At 40.4% G+C, this 23,422-nt stretch overlaps 1 protein-coding gene across 1 annotated transcript; it reads left to right on the top strand.

Moving 5' to 3' along the window:
• On the top strand, window positions 1–22,162 carry LOC120737681 (kinesin-1 heavy chain). The gene is made up of 26 exons (XM_040038523.1): window positions 1–389; window positions 6,317–6,404; window positions 6,525–6,598; window positions 6,682–6,786; window positions 7,328–7,376; window positions 8,805–8,860; window positions 8,958–9,045; window positions 9,138–9,262; window positions 9,457–9,561; window positions 11,644–11,789; window positions 12,014–12,162; window positions 12,265–12,452; window positions 12,766–12,834; window positions 13,049–13,255; window positions 14,548–14,691; window positions 14,811–15,002; window positions 15,093–15,210; window positions 15,729–15,784; window positions 16,262–16,371; window positions 16,588–16,689; window positions 16,841–16,901; window positions 17,562–17,633; window positions 17,829–17,933; window positions 18,115–18,331; window positions 18,863–18,998; window positions 19,259–22,162. Exons 1-26 carry the CDS (start codon window positions 264–266, stop codon window positions 19,260–19,262), a joined length of 2,892 nt encoding a protein of 963 aa, XP_039894457.1. The 5' UTR covers window positions 1–263; the 3' UTR covers window positions 19,263–22,162.
• The last annotated feature ends 1,260 nt before the right edge of the window (window positions 22,163–23,422 follow it).

Here is a 23,422-nt window from a genome sequence, read left to right as displayed (position 1 = left end):
TGTGATCCACATCCACGGTAGCAGGAGGGGTGAGGTGGCCAGCCGCTGATCCACCGGTATCATGGCTTCCTAACAGGACGGGGGGAAGTGACTGAGTGGAAAAACAAGGATTTTTGTCTAATGTCCAACTGATCATCGCCCTTTCTAGAACCTGAGATTGGGACAGAGGGGCTCGGCCTCCCTTTTCGCCTCTCACGGCCGCCCCTGAGATCCAGTATATACTTTAATTCTTCTCGTGAATTTCCATTCTTGAACCGTGGAAGATGGCCGACCCGGCGGAGTGCACCATCAAAGTGATGTGCCGTTTTAGGCCCCTGAACAGCTCCGAGGTGACCAGGGGCGACAAGTACATCCCCAAGTTTCAAGGGGAAGATACCGTCATTATCGGGGTGAGTTGATTTGTGTTGCTACCTGTTTGACAGAGCCCTCCGGCACTGGCAGCCGTACGCCATTTTTGTCTTTCGTTGACGGCAGTTAGCACCTTAGCCTGGTAGCTAGCGGCGCTAACCTGCTCACGGTTGCGTTGTTTCGCTGGCCCTCGGCTGGCGCCTCGATTCAGTGGCTCACATATAACGTGCTAAGTCTTCAGCTTTAATTTTATATACAGACTCCGGCAGGATTTAATTCCACGTTTCGGAAACAAAGCCCAGTAGTTGTTGTCATAAAAATGTCACCACTCGCGGTTGCCCTGTCATTGCTAGCGAGCTGTCATTCAACAAAGCCACAAACACAGCGACAGGTTAAAATGTCGTCGGCGGCCGCGCGCTTGCCTGCCAGTCCCATCCCTTACAAACTACAATATTATAACGATATAAATTATTCATAGAGTGTGCATCTGTAACGATAACTCTATTATGAACAGTTTGCGTCAGCATAAAGCGTAAGCCAGCTTTGATTTGGTAGTGGCTAGCAGGCTAGGCCAGCTGGTAGTTGACAGATTAGCTGGCCTCGGCTAGCTGGCTAGTATTAATACTGTAGCTTAATCAGAGCTAACATCAGATAGCCGACCAGCTGGCTGTTGAACCAACCCTTCTGCAGACCATGCAAGTTTATCAGAGTATTGGATATTGGGGTGGGAATGAGGAAGAGGAAACGTGGACACACAATAACTGGGAGTGGAAATGTCCATTATCATGCAGGCCAGTTGTAGTCTGTTGGACTAAAGTGACTGGACACATTGCAGTGCTATCTTATAAAATCCATGTGTTTTCTTTTCAGGATGTTTAAACTAGAGTCTTTTGTCTTTAGTTTAATTACCCCCCCTTGCACTTGATAAGGATAAAAGGCTTTGGAACAGTTACCATCACAACAAAAGAAGGAAATGCCTTGCAGTACCACGTTACCTCCATTTTACTAAACCAACAAAGAACTTGACTTGAGAACCATTTGCAAATAATGTGCACTTGATGCTTTGTCATCGCAGGCCTGTAAAGCATGTCTAGAGCAGGAGCTGTTCACACAACTTGATGCCCTGCCATTGCATGCCTCTACACAAAAGGAAGTTACCCGATCTTTATGTATTTCACAGTTACTTGTAATTAAGAAGCAAACAGCCCTAAACCTGAACTGACATATAAATTTTACAGTGTATGCTCAACAGGTGAAAGGGAGTGGCATATTATTTGAAGAAAACGTGGTTAAATATTAGTTTTTCTTGACGGCAAACTGCCTCACTCTTTGTGGACTTTGCTATCTTTATATGATATGATCACCAATGGAAATACAGCTTTAAGAGAGATTACAAGGCAATAGAAACTTGTCGTGAATTTGAGTCACGTCTTCTCGAGTAAAACTACTAATTTAGGTGGTGATTGTAGAGTACAACACAGCCATTCATTTCCTGTCATGCAAAAACAGAGATGACCGTTAGAGCTGTGTGCTGAGTTCTTGAATAGTTTTGCTGACAATGACTTCAGGCCTCCAGCTAATAGCAGGCACACTGTCTGTGCAGCTAAGGCATGATGCGGCCCTGCCCAGTTCAGAGTGCCAGTCATAGTGGCAAAATACCAGTGCAGATTTTGAGAGACGCAAGTGTTGCGAGCCAGAAGCGAATCGTCTCTGTTGGTAAATCTGCTTCGAGAAGTACAGGACCGGCAGCAGCTCAGGGATCCTGTGTAATCCCCTGGTGTTTTTCTCTCCTGGTTACCAGCTGTTGGACCAATCAGAGCAAGTGGGCGCTGGGCAACCACTGCGGGTGGGGAGGGTAATTATTATGGTGATGTATTTTGTTTTGCAGATGCTCTTAGCTCATACTTTATGTCCTTTTTGAAACAATTCAGGGCGTGGACTCTGAGCTGGGACTGATACCTCAGCATCAGTGCCCACACTTCCAGCTGTAAAGAGAAGCAGCTAGACCAGTGCAGACCATTTTGATAGTGCTTAATGCTCCTTTTTAGCTTTGATATTTGCTGATTACCAGCACACTTTGTCTTTTCGGAGGAATTCACGCAATACATCAGAGTTCCCCTGTAGCTCACTTTTAGGTACTCCCAGTCTTTTGGCTTGAAAGCGAGAGGTAGATGAAGTTTCCAGATGAGGTGGTATGGGTGTCGTAACTAGCTTGATTTGCCAAGAAAGCTTTGCCATCCTAGTGTGAGTGTGCAGCAGGTGAATTATTCATGCTTTCTTTCGTTCTCCGTCAGTGGTACACAGAAAGATCAGGTCATCACCCCCTTCCTTTGCTTTTACGTTTGCTATTTTCATACATTAGCCTCAGATGTCCCTCAAGAACAGCTTTGAGGTACTTTTACAAAGTGTAGTACTGCAAAAGCGTGAAAGATAAATGGGAGGAAAATTATGCAAAAGAGGATATAAAAGGAAATGTTGTATAAAAAATTATATGTACTGTATGTACTGTATGTATATGAGTGCATGTGTGGTGGATAAAGAGCTACACACTAGTTTCTCCTCTTGGAATTGTTTGTTTTTTCCCAGTGGGAAATAACTAAACATTATAATAAGATGCTTCTCAAGTGAGCTGCTGGTGGCAGTTGGTGGATAGTTCTGCTCTGGAAATGTGGCCATGACATGACCACACCTGGTCCTTCACCTGCTGTTAGAGGAACCTTCCAGCTCACATAGAATTTCCAAGGACAGACGCAAGCTGTAGAGTAAGGTGGCAGCACTGAAGTAGGTCCTACGTCCTAGGACTCCTAGACGGCTAGGTGGTTAGCAGCAACTAAACTCTTAAAACGAGAACTTTTTGATTACACATGTAAACGCTAAAATGAGTCGCTAGTATTGTTGGATGGTCTGCCCAAGTAAGATTGATGTGTTTGGTAGGGTTGTCACAATACTAGAATTTGAAACTCGGTACTGATACCTCGGGAAATATTTGATACCATATTGTTTTCACAAAGGGGAAGATTTTGACCCCACCCTGCAACAACCGAAGTGATGGCAAAGTCATCTCTCGAAAAGTTGTTAATTTAACCTGTTAATTTTAATTTTTTCTTTCCCAATTTGAAGTTAGAGTTAATAAAATAAGTATTTAGAAGTTTTTACAGAGTATTTGGATCATTTTATCACAGATCATGAAGGTAAAATATGTTTCAGAACCTAGGCACTGATACCTAGGTCACAAACACCAAAAATACTTACTCTCTAAATATCTGCAGCAGTGTTGTGTGAAGTTGTGAATCGGCTGGAGGAGGCCACTGTTGGTATCGATACTGTTGCAAAGGTGTATTTTAATTCGATATAAATTTTTAGTATCACTTAATACAGGAGTATTGATATTTATGTATGTAATTGTGAAAACCCTAGTATGGAGAAACACAGGATAAAAAAAAAAAAAAAAGTGCTTATGCAACATGTAAGATGAGATAAATCAGATATACTGTATTTATCCCAAACCATGGGAATTTACTGTGTTCCAGCAGCCAAAACATTAACCATAACAAAGAAAAAATCTAAATAACATAAAAAAGCTAAGTAAAATAAAACTGGACAAAACGGCGAAATCAGGTTTAAAAAATATGCAAAAGGAGCAAATTGAAACAGAAATGATATGAAATGGTTTGAAGATTTTCTGTCCTTGTGACAGCAGCACTTAAACAGATGACAGAGAAGAGTGAAAGCAGTCAACACCTTTTATTTTTTTCTGCCATATGTAAGAAAAATCCAGATTTGGGGGGAAAAAACCCCATGGTTGTATCATGCTTCGAATATTAAGATGCATTGGGTGTTGGTAGAATAATCTAATTGTAGCTCTATTGTCTAAGATATAACTTAATACGCCTGATAGAAAACCATCAGGAAGCAAGGGGTGTGACAGAGCACTCATAAATACTCTAACAATACATTTCACTGCAGTTACAATTACAGACAGTAATCCCATTAGACATAAGTGCAGGTAACAATGAGGACTTTAAAGTCCAGCTCTGTTGTTTGCTGACAGCGTCTGGCAGTCCTGATAGTGGCTCAGCACTCTTGTTTTGGGTCAGTTTCCGGGATGTGGCTAACTGGACTGAATTACAAATGTCTTAAGATGCTGCTGGTAGGTATTGCACAGAGCTGTGCTTTAGATGCGACCGTCTGTCAGGAGGGGATTATGAGCCGGTGTGCAAATTGAGGACATCTAAGCACAGCTGCAGTCGTCTGAATGATTCCAACACCGGTAAACAGGCTGTTGCGTTTGCTGCCAGGCTATGAAGTATCTATGACTTCACCTTGAGTAGTGAATGTGTTTGCTTTTATTCCTGGCCTCAAACTAGTAAGCTAGTAAGTGGAGCCTTCAAGGTGACAGCAGTTGCTTGTCGTCATTTTCATCTTCCTAAACAGGTGTTAACGCTGAATCTGACAGTAACTTACCTGCTGCCATGTCTGTTTTTAACCTGGGCTATCACTAATGAGGCTCTCTTGTGCTCAGACTGTTAACACATCACAGCTACGTCCTCGCCTGTACGGCTGAAGACAAGATGAGAGATCCAAACCTTCAGAGATAGCATGCCATCCCAGCTGAACTTCAGATTTGCTTGTAGCATTAGTTTTATCGCCCTGTAGTTCATCATCTTCTTCCTCATCTTGCACTTCGTCATCTTGCCAGCTATTGATTGCTATCTGACTGAAAGTCTACTTTGAAGTTTTGACTAGCCTGTGGGTCAGAGTGAGATACACTTGGCTTTTTTGAAGCAGGATGGCTCTTAAATTAGCACTAAAAGCTCAGGGTATACTTTAGTTTATTTCAAATGCTGGGAGAGAGATGTGGGATGAGAAAAGCTATATTAGATGGGAAATGCAAGCATTTAGAGGTTAACTAGAGTGCAGCTGACAAAGGCTGAATTGGGTGGAGAGTAAAAAAAATACAACAGTATAAAAGCCGCCAAGGTTTTAGTTTAGGTTTATTTATTTATTTTGTCCAACATCAGATGACATCCCTCCTATTAAAATACATTTCCTGGTATCTTTCAGTTTTCTCTCTTAAAAAAAAAAAAAAGAAAAAAAAAAGGAAAATGTGTTTGGGGAAAAAATGCTTTTAAACACTTAACAACTGATGAAACACACTTAAAGTACAATTAACAGTGTTTCCCCACACGTAGACTTTACAACCATTAATGATTTTGCTGGTGAACAATGCTGCCACTCTTTATTTTTAAGGTTCAGTTACTGCTTACCAGCTAGCCCTGGTCCTTCTGGTGTCATGTTCTGCCATTGGCAGGCTGATCAGAACCATGTTCTGGCGAGTCTCTTGTGTCACGATCAGGGATCCACCCTGACATCACTATCTACCATTATGATGGTAGGCCTTATGTTGTAAGCTAGAAGGCCACAAAAAACAGAACTTTTGCAGCAGGTGGAGAGGCGGTTAGTGGGCTGCTCCACTGTGCTGTGAAAGACTGCAGAAGAAGAACTACCGTCACCAAGTGCAGAACATCTGTAGCAAGAAACTGTTTGGATAAGCAGCTGATTACTCATCTGTTATTTATTGTAACAAAGTATTATTTAGTAATCCAAGTAAATAATATTGTGTAGTGGGTCCCCATGTCTATCTTTGAGTTACTGTAGATGAATCTATGCTGCTGCTGCTGCTGGACATTTTTTTTTACGTTTGTATAACTTACAGCCTGCTGGACAGCTTCCATCAGGAAACACCTATCCGATTCTGGGTGGGAACATGGTCCGTAGTGAATTCCTATTGTGTCTGTTAGTGAAAGAAACTATTGTACACACATCTGTTTACAAAACGCAAGTCGGTTTATTTTTCAGAGATTGCAGATTATTGGCTTTCTTTTTTTTCTTTTTCTTTTTTTTTTTACTGTCATTAATACTCCTCCTCCTTTTTTTTCTTATTTTTTTTTTTTTTTTCCCCCTGCAGGGTAAACCTTACATGTTTGACAGAGTGTTTCAGTCAAATACAACACAAGAACAAGTGTACAACGCCTGCGCCCAAAAGATTGTAAAAGGTGAGGGGTCGCTTTTATTTTTGTAATCATTTTATATTTCTTTGTTTACAGGCATTTACACAGCAGATCAGTTGAATCTTTGCTTTACTAAGTTCTGAGTTGTTTTGGGTTTTCTTGTAGATGTTCTCGAGGGTTATAATGGGACAATTTTTGCATATGGGCAGACATCATCTGGTAAAACACACACCATGGAGGTAAGGATGGCCTCCAAGTCTTGTCTTCAATAAAATTTTCATTTGACTTTGAGACATTACAGTAATTTGTTCTGTGTTCCCAGGGGAATCTCCATGACACAGATTCAATGGGAATTATCCCCAGGATAGTGCAAGACATCTTCAACTACATCTATTCCATGGACGAAAACCTAGAGTTTCATATCAAAGTAAGAAGACGGGATGCACAATACAGTGATCCAACAGATAAAAAGTTTTTTATAAAAAGTGCAGTTTTTACTCCTTAAAACTGAAGTTACATTTTCAGATATATGGTTAAGATCTGAGACTATGAGTGCAAGAGACAAGCTGCTTAGTTCCTTCTTTTTTTTGTAGTCTGCGGTTATTCTGCGTTTCTTATGCCTGAGACAATATAAGAGACGGAGAAGGGTGATATGCTTTGAACTGCAATGTCATATTTCCTGTTTGACCCACCTCCTTTGAGCTCTGCTCTTATGTTAAAGCCCTTACTGTGAAACTGTACTAAGTACCAGATTTTGACTGTCTGCTGCTGCTGTATTTGAAGTATGTGTGAAGAAATGAATTAAATCATTTAATCAAAAAGATCCAAGAAACAATTACAAACTACACTCTTCAGACCTTCGCACATCTTTCTCTTAGAGTAAGGCAGATCGATGAGTGTGCATCTGGATTGTCTAGTTTGTTCCTTCAGTTTGGCCTTGCATAATGAGATTGTTTATCTGTTTACAGGTTTCTTATTTTGAAATCTACTTAGACAAGATCCGGGACCTTTTGGACGGTAAGTGTCAAACATTTCTCATCTCCTCTAATTGTACCAAACTTTGGTAACACATGTCAAAGGAGGAGTCTGTGAAATGGAAATTAATGAGCAGCAGTTAGAAGCACGGTGTGGCAGTTTTTAGCTGTATACGTACAGAATTGCAGATGTAGGTAATTTTGTAAGTGCAACAATGTATAAAAACATCTAAAAACTAAGCACAGGAGCAGGCTGTTTCAAGAGAAATATTTCTTTTGTTTATTTGTATTTTATTGTATCTTCATCACGTATTTCCATGCTTACACATTTTGAGTCATATATGTTTACACTATCAAGTACAACTTTATAAAGTGCTCTATGAATAGTGGGATGATGTATACTTTCTTTACCAAGTCGCTGCCATCTTGACTCAAGATAGCAGAAATAGAAAGATGACCAAAGGGAGGGGCGGTTTTTAGTTGGTTGCATGAGGATGCAGAGTCAGGACAAGCGATTTTACTGATGCTTACTGAGGTCTAGCAAGCTTGTTAACATGTGAGTTTGTGGCCTTGTTTTACGTATCTTGAATTGCCATCTTCACTATCTCAGTGAAAATTGCAGGTAAAGGTAAAGAAAGAAACTTGCCATCTTTAATTCAAGATGCACTGTATTATCAAAAATCACTACTACACAAGTGCGTAGCATGCGTGTTATGCTAACAGTACAAGTACACACTATATATTCATATCAAAATGAGCTGCAGAAGCTGATCCTCAGTGTTTTGTTGTGTCAGTTGTGCTGTGCCTTAAATCTCTCACAGTACCAGTTCTTATATTGCCCTACATTGCATAATAAGGTTTTGTCGTCATTTTTTAATAAACTACGTGTTTTATTATTAATTGTAAAAAAGTTACAGGTCGTCATATTTCTTGCTGATTGGGTTTTTCTGGCTTTGTTTGTTGTAAACGATCTAAAAGGAAATGGTTTAGAAGTCCAAGACAGTGAAGATAGATGTAGAAATGGCAGAAGACTGAACACACATGAAGATATGAATAATAAAACTTTCTGGTCGGATAAAGGGCCTTTATATGGCCAGTGCAGGAACAGCGAGTATAATGGGTCAATAAGTTTCAATACATCTACAAGTCTCGCCACTTGGCAGCATTGTGAAATGCCACAGGGCACTAATTTAGACAGTAATTTTGAAATGTTATCTAAATTTAATTTAATTTGACTGGTCACTGGAATGTACTTATACAGAGAAACCAGTCAAATATTGACAAAACAAAAAGCACTTGTTTGCTGTTTTATGGTTTTAAAGGCTTTTTCTCTGCCATTTCTGTTGCGTCTATAGATTTCATTTCAGGATTCTTTCTAATGTCATGGCTTTGTCTTTTATAATGCTTTTGAATTAAATGTTTATAGTTCAAAATTAGTTTGTAAGGCTGATTTATTCCAATTTACTTCCAGTGTCAAAGACCAATTTGTCAGTGCATGAAGACAAAAACAGAGTACCTTATGTCAAGGTGAGACCTACTCATATATATCAGATTTCAACAAACTGGTAAAACCTGCTGAAAAGAGAAGACCAAGAGTCTAACCTCATGTTTTCCTTTTTTAAAGGGCTGCACTGAGAGATTTGTCTGCAGCCCAGAGGAGGTCATGGATACAATTGATGAAGGAAAAGCTAACAGACATGTAGCAGTTACAAGTAAGATACCACCCTCTGTCATGAATCTATTTACTGTAGATTTTGTATTTTATAGGCTGATGATGTCTGACCCAGTGTCGCCTCTCCCTCAGACATGAACGAGCACAGCTCCAGGAGTCACAGTATTTTCCTGATCAACGTTAAACAGGAGAATACTCAAACAGAGCAGAAGCTCAGTGGAAAGCTGTACCTGGTAGATCTGGCTGGTAGTGAAAAGGTAAGCTGGAACATTTGTTACATATTGGCCTCAGTGGTATTCATTCTGCTCTAGCAGTAACTTAGTGATAAATTATTGTAATATAAATTGTTCCTTTGTTTTTTGTTTTTTTTTTCCATGTAGTGGCAAATAATTCAGGCTACAATCCATTCTTTTTGTTGACTATTGAACTTTATTTATTCTGTGATTCTCAGGTCAGTAAAACAGGTGCTGAGGGAGCAGTGCTGGATGAAGCCAAGAACATCAACAAGTCCCTGTCATCCCTGGGAAATGTCATCTCTGCATTGGCTGAAGGAACGGTCAGTACTACTTTGTTATAGATTTTAGACTCTTACTGTGATTCAGCAGTGTAAAACAAAGGAGTATTTTTTTTTTTCTTCCATTTAAACTTGAACGTCCCACCTTCCTAACACGTGCAAATGCAGCTGATGTCAAAGAATGTAGTAGTCACCTCACAAATTACTGAAGAACTACAAACCTGCAAAAACTACCCAAAAAACAAAGCATTTGAGGCATTTACTAAAAGTTCCCTTGTGGCCCTCAATCATATACCGGCTCCCTAAATGCTATGAAAAGCCCCACTTTTAAGAATGCTTCAAATGTGTGCCAATTTCTCCTTTTTAAGAGGTCTGTTTATGAGTATTTTTTGATCGTGTCTAGGATTTTTATTATTTATTTTGGATGAATAATTATCCATTTGGTAAAGGTGTTTTATATTTGAGGTCTGTCTTTGGTTCAAAACATTATGAAAAATAATTTGGTTTTCACAGCATAATGTGGTGTATTCAGCATAATAAGCATTAAATCTGTTATAACCTCAGGCTATGCTCTTTTGCCTCATGCTTCTGTTGCATTTTGAAGCAGACAGGCATTACTGTTATTGTAGTAAACAGAAGCAAGGTCGGTACCGACCAGCTGCACAACCCCAGGCTTGGTGTGCTTGTTGAAAAACCACAGTCCTTTTCTGTGGTCTTGATGTGAAAGTAACATTTTCAGCCTTCTACAGGTTCTTTGTGCTGCAGTAACACTTACGCAGATTTAAAAAAAAAAAAAAAGCAAAAACATTTCTCCCAGCAATTTTCATTCTGATTTCACCCTTTTCATTTTGATCAACGATTGGTCTGATGTAGAGACTCTTGGCTTTGTAAACAACCTGAGGCGGGCAATGGTGTAAAACAAATGAGCTATTGTCCACAGATGTCTTGCTTACCGCTACTGTGTGTAGGGGTGTGATGTATAGGAGGCAGTTTCAGCTTAGCCATTTGGATAAATGTGAATCATATATCAAGTTATTATTTAAATGTCTGTTTTTTCTAAACTTGTGAGACCTGTAATATAGGCGGATAAAGGTTTTTAACCCTCAGCTGTAAAAGGCTGATGGGGTATTGTCGTCAACAGCGATGCCTCTAACCTAAACCATGCCTCATGACCAAAAAAATGTACCCAACTTGTCCACATTTCAAGCATTCAATATGTCTTTTAGTGGTTAGCTTTGTCATTGCTAACCATTAAAAGACATATTGACATCCAGTTGATTCTTTTAAAAATAACCTATCAAAACCAAGTGGTAGAAGTTGCTCAGGCAGGTCAAGTTAATGTCAGTGCTGTTTCAGAACAATATAAGGACTCAAAATGCCCTACCAAATGGTTGAGCAGAACATTAAAGGGTTGATGTTTTATTCACTATGACTCAAATTGAGTGACTGAGCCCAGAAACTTGTAGGATTGGTCGCGATCTTTGTGTGTGATGAGATCAGGCAGGAAGAAAAGAGGAAGACCTGAGAGGTTTGGTGTGACAGACGAGAGTGTTAGGGATAGGCTGAGTAAGTAGGTGATCTACTGTGGCCATACCTAATAAGAGAGGGGCCGAAAGAATAAGAAATTTTACCTAGTTAGTATTGTTAATATACGCTGTAAATTTGTAGGTAAATCATATTGAAAAAAGCTGACTTCCAGGCCTTTTAATGTTTCTTCACTTTTTATTGGTTGTTTAATTTCTGGTAAATATATTAATTGACTGCGCCTGTCCTTCAAAAGTGTCCTCTGTCGAAAAGGAGGTTGAGTATCTCTGTTGACAATGCCACCTTCTCTGAGAACCTGATGCATATCTTATCCTGTCACTGATATTAGTCACTAATGTCAGTGACTACACATGTGCTGTGGTTTAAAAAAAAAAAAGCTTTTCTTTTTCTCTAAAGCTTTTATTTATTAATTTTATTTCAGGGAATTGAGCTATATGTGATGACTATAAAACATTTAGTTATTATTAATCCTAATTTCATATTTATGGGACTAATTGCAGAGCTGATGTTTTACTTGTGTTTGAATACAAGTGTGCTTTTCGGTCATTGAATTTTATGTTTTTTGTTGCCCATTTCAAGGCTTACATCCCTTACCGAGACAGCAAGATGACCCGTATCCTGCAGGACTCGCTGGGCGGTAACTGTCGAACCACCATTGTCATCTGCTGCTCACCTTCCTCCTTTAATGAGGCTGAAACCAAAACCACCCTAATGTTCGGGCAGAGGTCAGTAGGCTGATGGAAATTTTTCAACTGTGTTGGTTTTGTCAAAACAAATCAGCTTCACGTCCCACTTTGACATTACAGAAAATGGTTTCATATAAATTAAACAACTACATTAGAAAATGTAATTATAAATATCAGATTTACAACAAAGCAGAATATAATGAATAATGATGCATGAGGTTTTTCTCTGGTGGAAAACAAAAATGTATTTCTTCATAATCCAGAGCAAAGACCATCAAGAACACAGTGACAGTGAACATTGAGCTGACAGCAGAGCAGTGGAAGCAGAAGTATGAGAGAGAGAAGGAGAAGAACAAGACCCTGAGGAACACCATCACGTGGCTGGAGAATGAGCTGAACCGCTGGAGAAATGGTGAGGCTGTCGTCTAATCCTTTCTCAGTGCCGTTTATGTGCGCATGAAAGAAACAACTCTTCTTCCATCTACTGAACACACGTTTTCCTGCTGCTCCTCAGGTGAGAGCGTGCCAGTGGAGGAGCAGTTTGATAAGGAGAAAGCCAACGCCGAGGTGCTGGCCCTGGACAATATTATAAACGAAAAGGCGGCCTCCACGCCCAACGTGCCCGGCGTTCGGCTCACCGACGTGGAGAAGGACAAGTGTGAAGCAGAGCTGGCCAAACTCTATAAACAGCTGGATGATAAGGTGCGTTTGTCAACCTGTGTGTGACAGGTTTTAAACAATTACTACTTAGTAAATGTGAAAATGCGACAACAGTTAAGTTATACCAGTAACTAAAGATTGATTCCCTTCAGACTTTATTCTGCTTCCTTTTCATTGGAAAGTAGAAGTCTGAGTCTTCTTTTGAAAATCTTCAGTTATTAAATGAGAAAAATGTTCCTTTAATCATCCAGACCATTCTTTGTTTAACCAGTGGTCTTTCACCTTGTAATTGTCTACTTGTGGTGTTTGGCCTGGCGTAAATGCCGATGTTGCCGTCTGTCTTTACCCTTTACAGGATGAGGAAATCAACCAGCAGAGCCAGCTGGCTGAGAAGCTGAAGCAACAGATGCTGGACCAGGAGGAGGTGAGTACTGGAGGTCTAACAGGTGGCGTGGAGGCACAGATGCAGAGTGAACTCGTGATCTTTGTAGCTTCACAGGAGCGAGGAAAAACGTGAAGCTGTCACATCACTATGAAAAATGTTTTTATTGGACTTAAAATGCAGTCAGCTTTCCTTATTGTTGCAATGACACGTTTAAAAGAATAAAACAAAGTTAAGCTGGTTTTCCTTCATCCAGCTTCTAGCCTCTTCCCGCCGTGATCATGAGAACCTCCAGACAGAGCTGAACCGCCTCCAGGCGGAAAACGAAGCCTCAAAGGAGGAGGTGAAGGAGGTGCTGCAGGCTCTGGAAGAGCTGGCTGTCAATTATGACCAGAAGAGCCAAGAGGTGGAGGATAAAACCAAGGAGTTTGAGACCATCAGCGAGGAGCTCAGCCAGAAATCGGTGAGCCCGGAACAGATATCAGCATGCTCATAGACTCAGTGATACTTTAATTTCATTCAGGTGCCTTTTACGTGTCCTTTATAGTGGCCATGTTAATATGCAACACACAGACACAGCGCTATAATTAAAGCCTTTAAAACCTGCGGGGATTAAAAACTAGGACTGACACATTCACCCGGCAAACATGTGCATATTAATTGGTGCTGCAGAACCTTTATTTCTGTAAGTAACTGAACCATGTTCCATAAAGTGGAGAAGTACTTGGCAGATTGACTAAATGCCTTCATTCTTATTACGTGCCTCAAGGCAAAAACATTTAATTTATGATTTTACAAAGGTAATTACACCCTCAAATAAGTCTCAATGCCTGTTTACAAGAACGTATTGAAAAAGCAGCAGAGGAGTGAGGGAGCAATGCCTGTAGTAGTAGTAGTAGTAGTAGTAGTAGCCTTTTGCCACATAAGTTGTCGTGTGCAGGGTCAGAGAATGTGGAGGAAACTTTAATTGGCATGCACTGATCCAGTTTTTTCCACTTGCAGACTGGAAATCGTTCTTGTGTCTGTACAGCAGAATCCGTCTGGATATTGCTTCCCTGACCTTTTTTATAAATCTAACAGACACATATAAAAAATAACATAAGTTTATGGAATTTATATCTATCAGTATGCTAATTAGATCAAAATGCATAGAATAAATAACATAAACATAAATAACATGCTTCTCTCATTTTAGCTCAGTGTGAGAGTGAGTAGGTCACTAGTTGCTGTTATTAATTATAGGTTCACCTGCTCACATACAGCTGAAATAATATTAATTGCACAAGTTTTACTTGCAAGTGCAATAAAATATTCCCAGCATGTGCTATACTTGAACACAGTGATAGAGAGATGCCTGACAGGGAAAGATGAACACGCATGCACCAGTACACCGGTTGTATTGTTGTATTATAGAGAATAGCACTGAATTAAATTCAAATATTGGTTAAGAAGCAAGAGGGACAGCTCAGGCTGAAGAGCTTGGAGACAGTTGTGAATATATTGGACAAAGGAATATTGAAGATGGAGCAGATAGGAAGGAGGAAAAGAGGAAGACCACAGAATGTATGGATGTAGTGAAGGAGGAAGTGTAGATGGTTGGTGTTGGGTTGGGATAGGGTGAGATGGAAGTCGTTTATCTGCAGTGACCCCTAAAAGGGATCAGCCAAGAGAAGAAAAGGAGGAGCAGTGACAACTTTAGTGCTGAATCGTTCAATAGCAGTTAACTTTGTATTAATACTTTCTCTTTTCTTGCAGTCCATCCTGTCATCTCTGGACTCTGAGCTTCAGAAGCTGAAGGAGATGTCCAACCACCAGAAGAAGAGGGTGACTGAGATGATGTCATCACTGCTTAAAGACCTAGCTGAGATTGGCATCGCTGTAGGCAGCAATGACATTAAGGTACTGAGCTGATTTCTGCACTTTCTGGTTCAGCTTCTATCCATCTTTTCCAGTTTTTGTTCCTCTTTTTCTCGTTTCTTTTCCCACTATGTGGTCTTAATGTCGTTTTTTCATTTCAGCAACATGACGGTGGCAGTGGTCTGATTGATGAGGAGTTTACAGTGGCCCGTCTGTACATCAGCAAGATGAAGTCAGAAGTGAAGACGATGGTGAAACGCTGCAAGCAGCTAGAGGGAACCCAGGCAGAAAGCAACAAGAAGATGGATGAGAACGAGAAGGAACTGGCTGCCTGCCAGCTGCGCATCTCCCAGGTATGTGGAAACGAACCGAAAACGGCACAGTGAATCACGGCTTTCACTGGCACCTATGTATTTACATGTGCCTCTTTCCTCTGTCCAAAGCACGAGGCTAAAATCAAGTCCTTGACTGAGTACCTGCAAAATGTGGAGCAGAAGAAGAGGCAGTTGGAGGAAAATGTGGATGCTCTCAATGAGGAACTTGTCAAGCTCAATGCTCAAGGTACGTCACTCTATGAGGGAAGGGCAGGAATTAAAGCACCGACACTGGCACTCACTCAAAGTCTGTTTTAACCTCCTAAGACCTGAACTCTTCCACGGCATGCATTTTTAATTTCTCTTTGATATTTGGTCATATTGGGGCCCGATGAATGTAAAAACAAAGAATTACCAGATTTATTTTATTTTTTTACCTTATTTTTGTTTTTAAGAAAAATAAGAGCCAAATATGAGGACAGTATAATGTCCTTGTAAGTGGATATCAGGCCCTTGTAGAGCAAAATTCAGTATTTTGGTCTAAATAACCCAAAATGTGATGTCCACATATGTGGACGCCAGGTCCTAGGAGGTTAAGACAACGTGCAGTCTAGCAGAAATAAACAAGCTTTCACGGCTGGTTAAACTCAGTGTGTTTTCCTACAGAAAATAATGAGTTTACTTTGAGGATCTTTTGTAGAATGCATTCAGCACTTTGTCCTTTTGATGTCAGTGAATAATGGGGAATTGTTTTCTGTTATGCAGAGAAAGTCCATGCTATGGAGAAAGAGAACGAGATCCAGACTGCCAATGAAGTCAAGGTGTGTTCCTCATTCCCAATAAACAGGATGTTAAAAAAACAAACCAACATCAGTTTTATTTTAGGGAAGTATTTTATTATTGACAGGAAAATTACACACTCACGTATTTTATTTTTAATTTCTGTTTCTTAATTTTATTGTCTTATTTCTGTGTTGGTGTGTGTTTTTTACCTTTATTGGGCTGGCTGTTTCACATCAGCTGATGACGGCCAGAAGAGACATTAAGAACAAGTGGTCCTTTGAGTCTCATTTTGTCCTGCCATATAATAGTGTGAGATCAATTGTGGGTACATAAAATGCTACATAAAATGTTCTCAGTGGCGGCCTTCGGCTGACTATTGTTACTAAAATATGTCACTCCCATGCTAATGCTAAATGTCATCCTGGTAATTTTTTGTATCCCATTATCATTTTGCTTGTTTATTAGTCAGTGAAACTTTCCTTTGAATCTGATTATCTGTTTATGTCTGTGTTCAGGAAGCAGTGGAGAAGCAGATCCACTCCCATCGTGAAGCTCATCAGAAACAGATCAGCAGCCTGAGAGACGAGCTGGACAACAAGGAGAAGCTCATCACCGAGCTGCAGGAGTAAGGCTTTACAATGTCCGGCTGCCTTTGTCGTCAGTCTTTGTCTGTGCACATAGATGCAGTAGTGGGACATGGAAACCCACAGTCGAACAAATATTTATGCAAAGTTTAATTGAAACTGCATGGAGGTTCATGAGAAGAGTAGAAAAAGTGCACTCAGGACTTGGATATGTTGACTGAGACATACTTACTATGATTTTATTTTGTTTCTTCTAGTCTGAATCAGAAGATCATGCTGGAGCAGGAGAGACTCAGAGTGGAGCATGAGAAGCTCAAATCCACCGATCAGGAGAAGAGCCGCAAGCTGCACGAGCTCACGTATGTTTACTGTCCACTGGCCGCCATTTTCTGTTTGTTTTTCTCTTCACTTTCAAGATGCAACAAAAAACAACTCTGTCAACGCACAGTTTTGTTATAGTTTTTTAGAATTTCATATGTGATGTATTATTGTTCTTTTGTTCTTCTTCAGGGTGATGCAGGACAGGAGGGAGCAGGCCAGACAGGACCTGAAGGGTCTGGAAGAGACAGTGGTGAGTTCATTGAAATTGTCTGATAAATAAAGTACATGGGTTTGAACAGTCTGACCAGGTGTCTTTGACTACTCAGCTTAGTATTCTTTTTAATCCCAGGAGAAGGATGCCATCTGCTTTTATATTTAACTCCCTTGATCTTATTTTGAAACTTTAGCAGTCTAGTCCCCGTTTCCTCTTCCGCTGGCTCGCTGTAGTGGTCGTCATTGTTATTCTGTTTTACCAAAGTCCAACTCACAGTGTTGGACTGCAGCACTCGGTAGTCTTTGTTCAGCTCTGGAAGTCCTCTGAAAGCTAGTGCGCCACTCTAATCAGAACATACAACAGATGGAGAGCTGTGCTTTGCTGAGGTCTCTCTGAGGCTGAGGAGCAGAAGCCTGCAGTCCAGTACTGTGGAGTTGAAGATGACTTGTGGTGCAGAAGAAACATTAGGCAGCCGATTCTATTGCTGCATGATTAATTTATCACAAAATGCTCTGCTGTTAAAATATTTTGAGAGGAGCATGTTATGAACAGCATTATTTGGCATGCTTGTGTCTTACTTTTGCATACATACACACTGCCATTAAAAATGGGATTCACCTCTGTAGGAAACGCACTGTGTTTGTTTCATTATTCCTGCAAATGAGTTTAGAATACACTTTTCTGTTTTTATTTCAGGCTAAAGAGCTGCAGACTCTGCACAACCTGAGGAAACTCTTTGTCCAGGACCTGGCCACCCGAGTAAAGAAGGTGAGCATTCACAGGATGACGGGCAGCTTACCAAGAAATATTTATGTCTGTAGAGAAGAACTTTGAGTTTAAAAAGAGAGAGAGCACACCAAAAATCACATGCAGCAATAAACAAGGATGTGGTGACAGATGGGAGGCGTGTATATTAATCTCTGTTCATGAGTCACATCTGTATGTTTTTTTTATTTTGTGCAGAGCGCTGAGATGGACTCAGATGACACAGGTGGGAGTGCAGCTCAGAAACAGAAAATTTCCTTTCTTGAGAACAATCTTGAACAGCTCACCAAGGTTCACAAACAGGTACGAGACAGACGTGCACACCAACGGGTTTTTTTTTTGTTGTTGTTGTTGTTGTTTTTTTTTGTTCATGCCATATTTTTGTTTGCCTGTTGTAGCGCAACTCATCTTCCCTTGTTGGCACTTATGTATGAAGCTAAAATGACTGAATGATTTCCACGTTTTCACGCAAATTGTCCCACAGCTGGTGCGTGATAATGCAGACCTGCGCTGTGAGCTTCCTAAACTGGAAAAGCGTCTTCGAGCTACGGCTGAGCGGGTCAAGGCCTTGGAGTCTGCTTTGAAGGAAGCCAAGGAGAACGCCGCCCGCGATCGCAAGCGCTACCAGCAGGAAGTGGACCGCATCAAAGAGGCCGTCAGAGCCAAGAACATGGCCAGGAGGGGACATTCAGCCCAGATTGGTTAGTAGGAATGAACAGGGCGAGGAACACCCCTCACCATTCTTCCTTTTAATTACGACAGAAAGTCAACATTTTAATTTTATGGTGGCTCAAAGGAGAACATCGTGTTGCTGTTTTGCAGAAGATTTTGCTAACCTGTATATGAATATCATTTAAATAGAAAGCTGAATTTACTTTGAAAAAAAAATACACCAGCTTTGTGTTGGTGTATTTATTTATTTTTTTATCTACTGGATTTCTCAATTATTTGATACCAAATATGAGTATTTCTTTTTCTATCTCTTTAGATTATATGTGTTGAAAGGTACTTTAATGGGAACCTGTTAGGCTTATGTCTCTGCTTTTTCCCCCTGAAGTTCTCTAAGATTAGCTTTGTATGATTGACAGTTCAAAATAATCCACATTCATCTTATACCAGGCCTCGGTGCATTCCTGCTGTTTTGGCTCCACTGTAGCTTTTGTCTGATTGGCTGCCTGTCATAAAGCAAACGGTCGTCTTCTAAAGGTAACTTGTCTTCCTCTTCTGCTCAGCCAAACCCATCAGGCCTGGGCAGCAGCCAGTGGCATCCCCCACCCACCCCAACATTAACCGCAGTGGAGGAGGCTTCTACCAGAACAGCCAGACGGTGTCCATCAGAGGAGGGGGCAGCAGCAAGCCTGACAAGAAGTAAGTAGTTTGTAGTTGTTAGGTTTTTTTTGTTTTGTTTTTTCTCACACAGCAATTCTTAAAAGTACACAATAACGCATCAAAAGCCAGGCATGGTAGACTTTCATTAATATCCAGGAGTACTGAAGATATCCTGTTAAAAATCATTTTTATTTATTGTACAACTGAAAACTTCTTCTCAAGTTAAATGAAAGTAGTCTTCACTAATGCACTTCACTAATTTTTTTTTTTTTTTATATATATATATTTTTATTATGTAGCTGAAGAGCAGCAGAACAGAAGGACGACACCACAGAAGAAGCCAATATCACCCCCCGCCCACCCCGACAGCCTGTCATTCCATTACAGCGAACAGACTCCTCGTCGCTGCTTTGGAACCACGAAGGAGTTTCTGAAATATAAATATATATATATAAATATTCCCAGCTTGTACAGCTCCAGCCCCCCCACCATCACACCTCCACCTACCCACCCCCCTCTCCCCGACGTTCTAATCATGACTTATCTCTTTTTCTCTTACTGGATATAATAAAAGAAAGAAGACAACAGTTTTAATTTACAAAAAGCCAAGATAATATTCTTATTCAGGCAACCAAACGCAGTCTTGAGCGAAGCCTCGGCGAGCGAAACCGCAGCGCGACTCGAATGTGTAGCTTCGGGTTTGTTGATTTTATTTAGTTTTTTTTTCTTTTTCGTTTTGCACAGTCTGTCGTCATCTGTCGTCGTGCGAGTAGTTCTGCACTGTGCCAAGCTGAATGTAACGGTCGAAAGATCCAAAAAATTCATAGAAATAAACGCCTAATACTAAAAAAGACCAAAAAAAACGAAGAGGAGACCCTACAGTGAGAAACAGCTTGACCCTATAAAGCTAACCTCTGTACAGTTCATTGTTATTATTATTATAATTATTATTATTATTATTATCATTGGCTGTTAACCACACTTTTCTCTGGGTAGATTTTACATGCTTCTTTAAGGGAAAAACAAAAAAGTACAAAAAAAGTTTTGAATTGACTAGATGGCGTCGAGCACTACTGTTCTGTCTGATCTTGTTGTACAGTTGTAAAATTGGCACTACTGCACACGTTTCCCTGGAGAGACGAGGCTAAACACAAGGATTAAACTAAAGCCAAGAAGACGTGCAACAGTGTACCGTAGGTGTATTTACCTAAATACCTGTGGAGGCCAACTGTTTTTAATATTAAGTTAAAAAAAAAAAAAAAACTATACTCGTTAATGGTGGCTTCATGAGAAGGATGCGAAGAATGTAGAATGAAGGGAAAAGAGAGGAGGAGGATCCGGTTAACACAACAGACTTCCACCTTTTAGCATAGCCTATGCTACGTAGCTAAATGTACTGTTTTTACTTCTCTCAGTGGTTAATAATGACGTGTTAATGGAAGCTGTTTAATATCTCTCTGCACATTGGAGCACATAGATTGCAAGTGTATAGATGGAAATAGCACACGAAGCTCGTCCTGTCCTCGCTGGGTCCCTGTCGGTAACTCGTCTCCTTTCACTCGTGTATTCAGGACCTCTTCTTTTTTTGGTTCTTGTTACTAGTTTGACTGTTGAATCCCTACAGTGTCATGTTTTCTTTTTCAAGGGTGCCTCGCTTCTTCCGTCTTCCCTCCCCACACCTTATAGATTAAAAGACCCGTAACTGTATGCGCCCCCTTTCGGTTATCAATTAGCAGAGTGTCATGCTGGGTTTTATGTACTGTATCTCTTTCTTTGTTCCATAGATGGTGTAGATTGCTATTTCAAAGTGGGGGGGTAATGATGGGCGGGTGGAGTGGGATCGTTCAGTTGATGGGTTAAACCTTCACCGCTGATCAGCCAGTCAGGGAGAGCGGGGTCTATAATTGCACAATGATCTTCTGTTATCATCTGGAGGAAGGGTCTATTTAACTAAATCTAACCAGGGGTGTAGATTTTTTGTGTTTTTGTTTTTTGTTGTTTTGTTTTTTTTTAGTGGTTTTTTTTTTTTTTAAATTGTTATTAATTTCCCATCACATCTTTATTTTAACCCTGTGAAGCCCCACTGCATTTGGCAAAGAGCTTGTTGTGATTGTAATCCCAGCATGAGAACACTAACATCTTGTGCAAGTGCAATATACTGTAAAATACACTGTATATCAGTCGGCCGGCAGGTGTGATCAGGGTGTGGTTGCAGTGGTAGTACCTGCCCAATCCTCCTTTTTGTGTTGCGTTTACTTTCACTGGTGTCAAGTCCTCGGTGTGTGTGTGCTCTCTTTCTTTGATCACTCTTTCTGAAAAGCTGAGACATGTTGCAGATCTTTTGTTTTGTTTTGTTTTATATAAACCTCATATTCTATATCAAATCTACTGCAGCTGCTGTAATGGAAAGTTAACAAAAGTGCACAGATTGTATAAAAAATCACATATGACCCAAAGTTTTGAGTTTGAAGCTTTTTAGGAAGACTGGTCAAAGAAACTTCTACTGAAAAAGGATACGTTTTGAGACTGGTGGAACGAATGTAGCTGGAAAACAAAAGGAGGGGAAATGATTTTGACTAAAACCTGTTATCTCCATACAGGAAAGCTGGGTGTAAAACAGCACGTCTTTAGCTGCACTCAGATAAAAACACTCCACATGTGGCTGTTTTTGAGTGGAGGAGGGGAAGAAAAGTTTTGACAACTGCTTGTTGTCGTTGAAGTGTATTCAGTTGTAATAATTACGCTCTGCAAGATGCAGGGAGGAGTAGCTCCCTCGCATCTATGACAGGACAGTGTTTGGTGTCTTATGGAGACGGTTTATACCATCTGTGTAACCTTCTAGATTTAGCTGAGACATTGCAGCGTGGACCTCAAGATGTTCATCCTTTGACCTCCCACCAAAACTGGACACGAAATGGGGAATAAATACAGCAAAAAGATAAATACGTGTGTTTACCTAAATTAAATTTTGCATTAATTCTAAATTAAAAGTGTAGCCACTTTTTTTTTATTACTGTGTAATAGTTGGTCAGTTTTTAAAAGGACAGTTTTGGGGCTCCATCAGTGGACAAGGTACTGGATCATTCCTGGAGAACTGGGGCACAAATGGCTGGGCTCTGATACGGACGGAGACGGGACGTTAATGAGATCAGTTTTGGATTGACTGCATGATGTAAATGTATGTGTGATTAAATAATTATGAGGAAAAAAACTGCCCCCTCTGTGTTCTGTCATTTGACTCTTGTGAATGTGGAGATGGGTTTCACGTGCCTGTTTCTCTTTTACGTACATACACTGGTCGACTGTTTGTTTGTTTTTTGTTTGTTTTTTTGGGTTGTGGCTTTGTTCTGAGAACTCTCTTGACATTAGAGATGGGGTCTTCTTTCATGCTTTAACACAGTCACTTCAAGCAAATCCAGGTACATATAAAATATTTCCCCAGTCTTAAGTGGAAGGATTTGCCACTGAGTGGCGTCAGCCCACTAGATGGTTTTACAAAGTGTGAAAATTGCTGTGAAGAAAGCTGCAGTTAGCTAACACAAAGACAGCAACTCACACCTACAGCCATTTTAGAATCACCAATAAATCCAGTTTACAGTCATGGCAAAAAGAAAGTACACCCTCTGTCAGTTCAGGTTTTACATATAATTAAAGAAGGGCGTAAAATTTGGTGAATACGACCTCAGATGAATGAAATACATGACGTATTGCATGAAGATGAAGCCAAAGTGCAGAAGCAGTACACCTTACTGCTTCATCGTGAATTAAGAGGACAAGTAGCAAGTGTGAGCGCCTCGACTAAAGCAAAGGTCTTGGCAGTTTGCTGGTCTGAAGCATTTAGGTGTGTGTAAACACAAGGCCAAGGAGGAGAGGCAGCAGCAGTGGTCTTAGAGAAGCAACTTGCTGCCCATTATATTTAAGAACTGACAGGGGATATACTTGCTGTCCTGATGACTGAACCCATCTTTGAAAAGTTTGCAAACACAGAAAGGTGCCAGTCGGCTGGTGGATTCAAACCTGTGTGCAGTGTGTCGCCCAGCGCAACAACTAAAACAAGTGAAAATATAGGACATTTTCTCAGTATGCCGGGGATGTCCCAGCCACAGTGGGACACCTGATTCCCCCAGACTCAGGATGTTAAAGTTGTAAATAGTAAAATTCTATTGTTTCTTGGCCATTGATCAGTGGTCATGACAGTCTGCATGTTAATGATCATGAAACTGACCTCATGACCCCATTGTTAATCAGTGGTGCTAGGTTTGGTCTTTATGCAAATGTACTGTTTATAAAGTTGGGGAAACCTGCAGTCAGCTGAGACTAAAGAAGTCACTTTGATGAGTAATGAAACATTTCCCCCACTGAAAACACAATGTCCAGATCAGCAGAATCAACTTTCTGCGATACTGTATCTTTACAAAACCTTTGCAGTTTTTGTGCTTTTGTAGAGCCGCTGTGATCCATGC

This window comes from Simochromis diagramma, unplaced genomic scaffold, assembly GCF_900408965.1.
Source record: "Simochromis diagramma unplaced genomic scaffold, fSimDia1.1 OVJJ01000247.1, whole genome shotgun sequence".
NCBI classification, from domain to species: domain Eukaryota; kingdom Metazoa; phylum Chordata; class Actinopteri; order Cichliformes; family Cichlidae; genus Simochromis; species Simochromis diagramma.
This window is presented reverse-complemented; position numbering and strand designations above follow the sequence as displayed.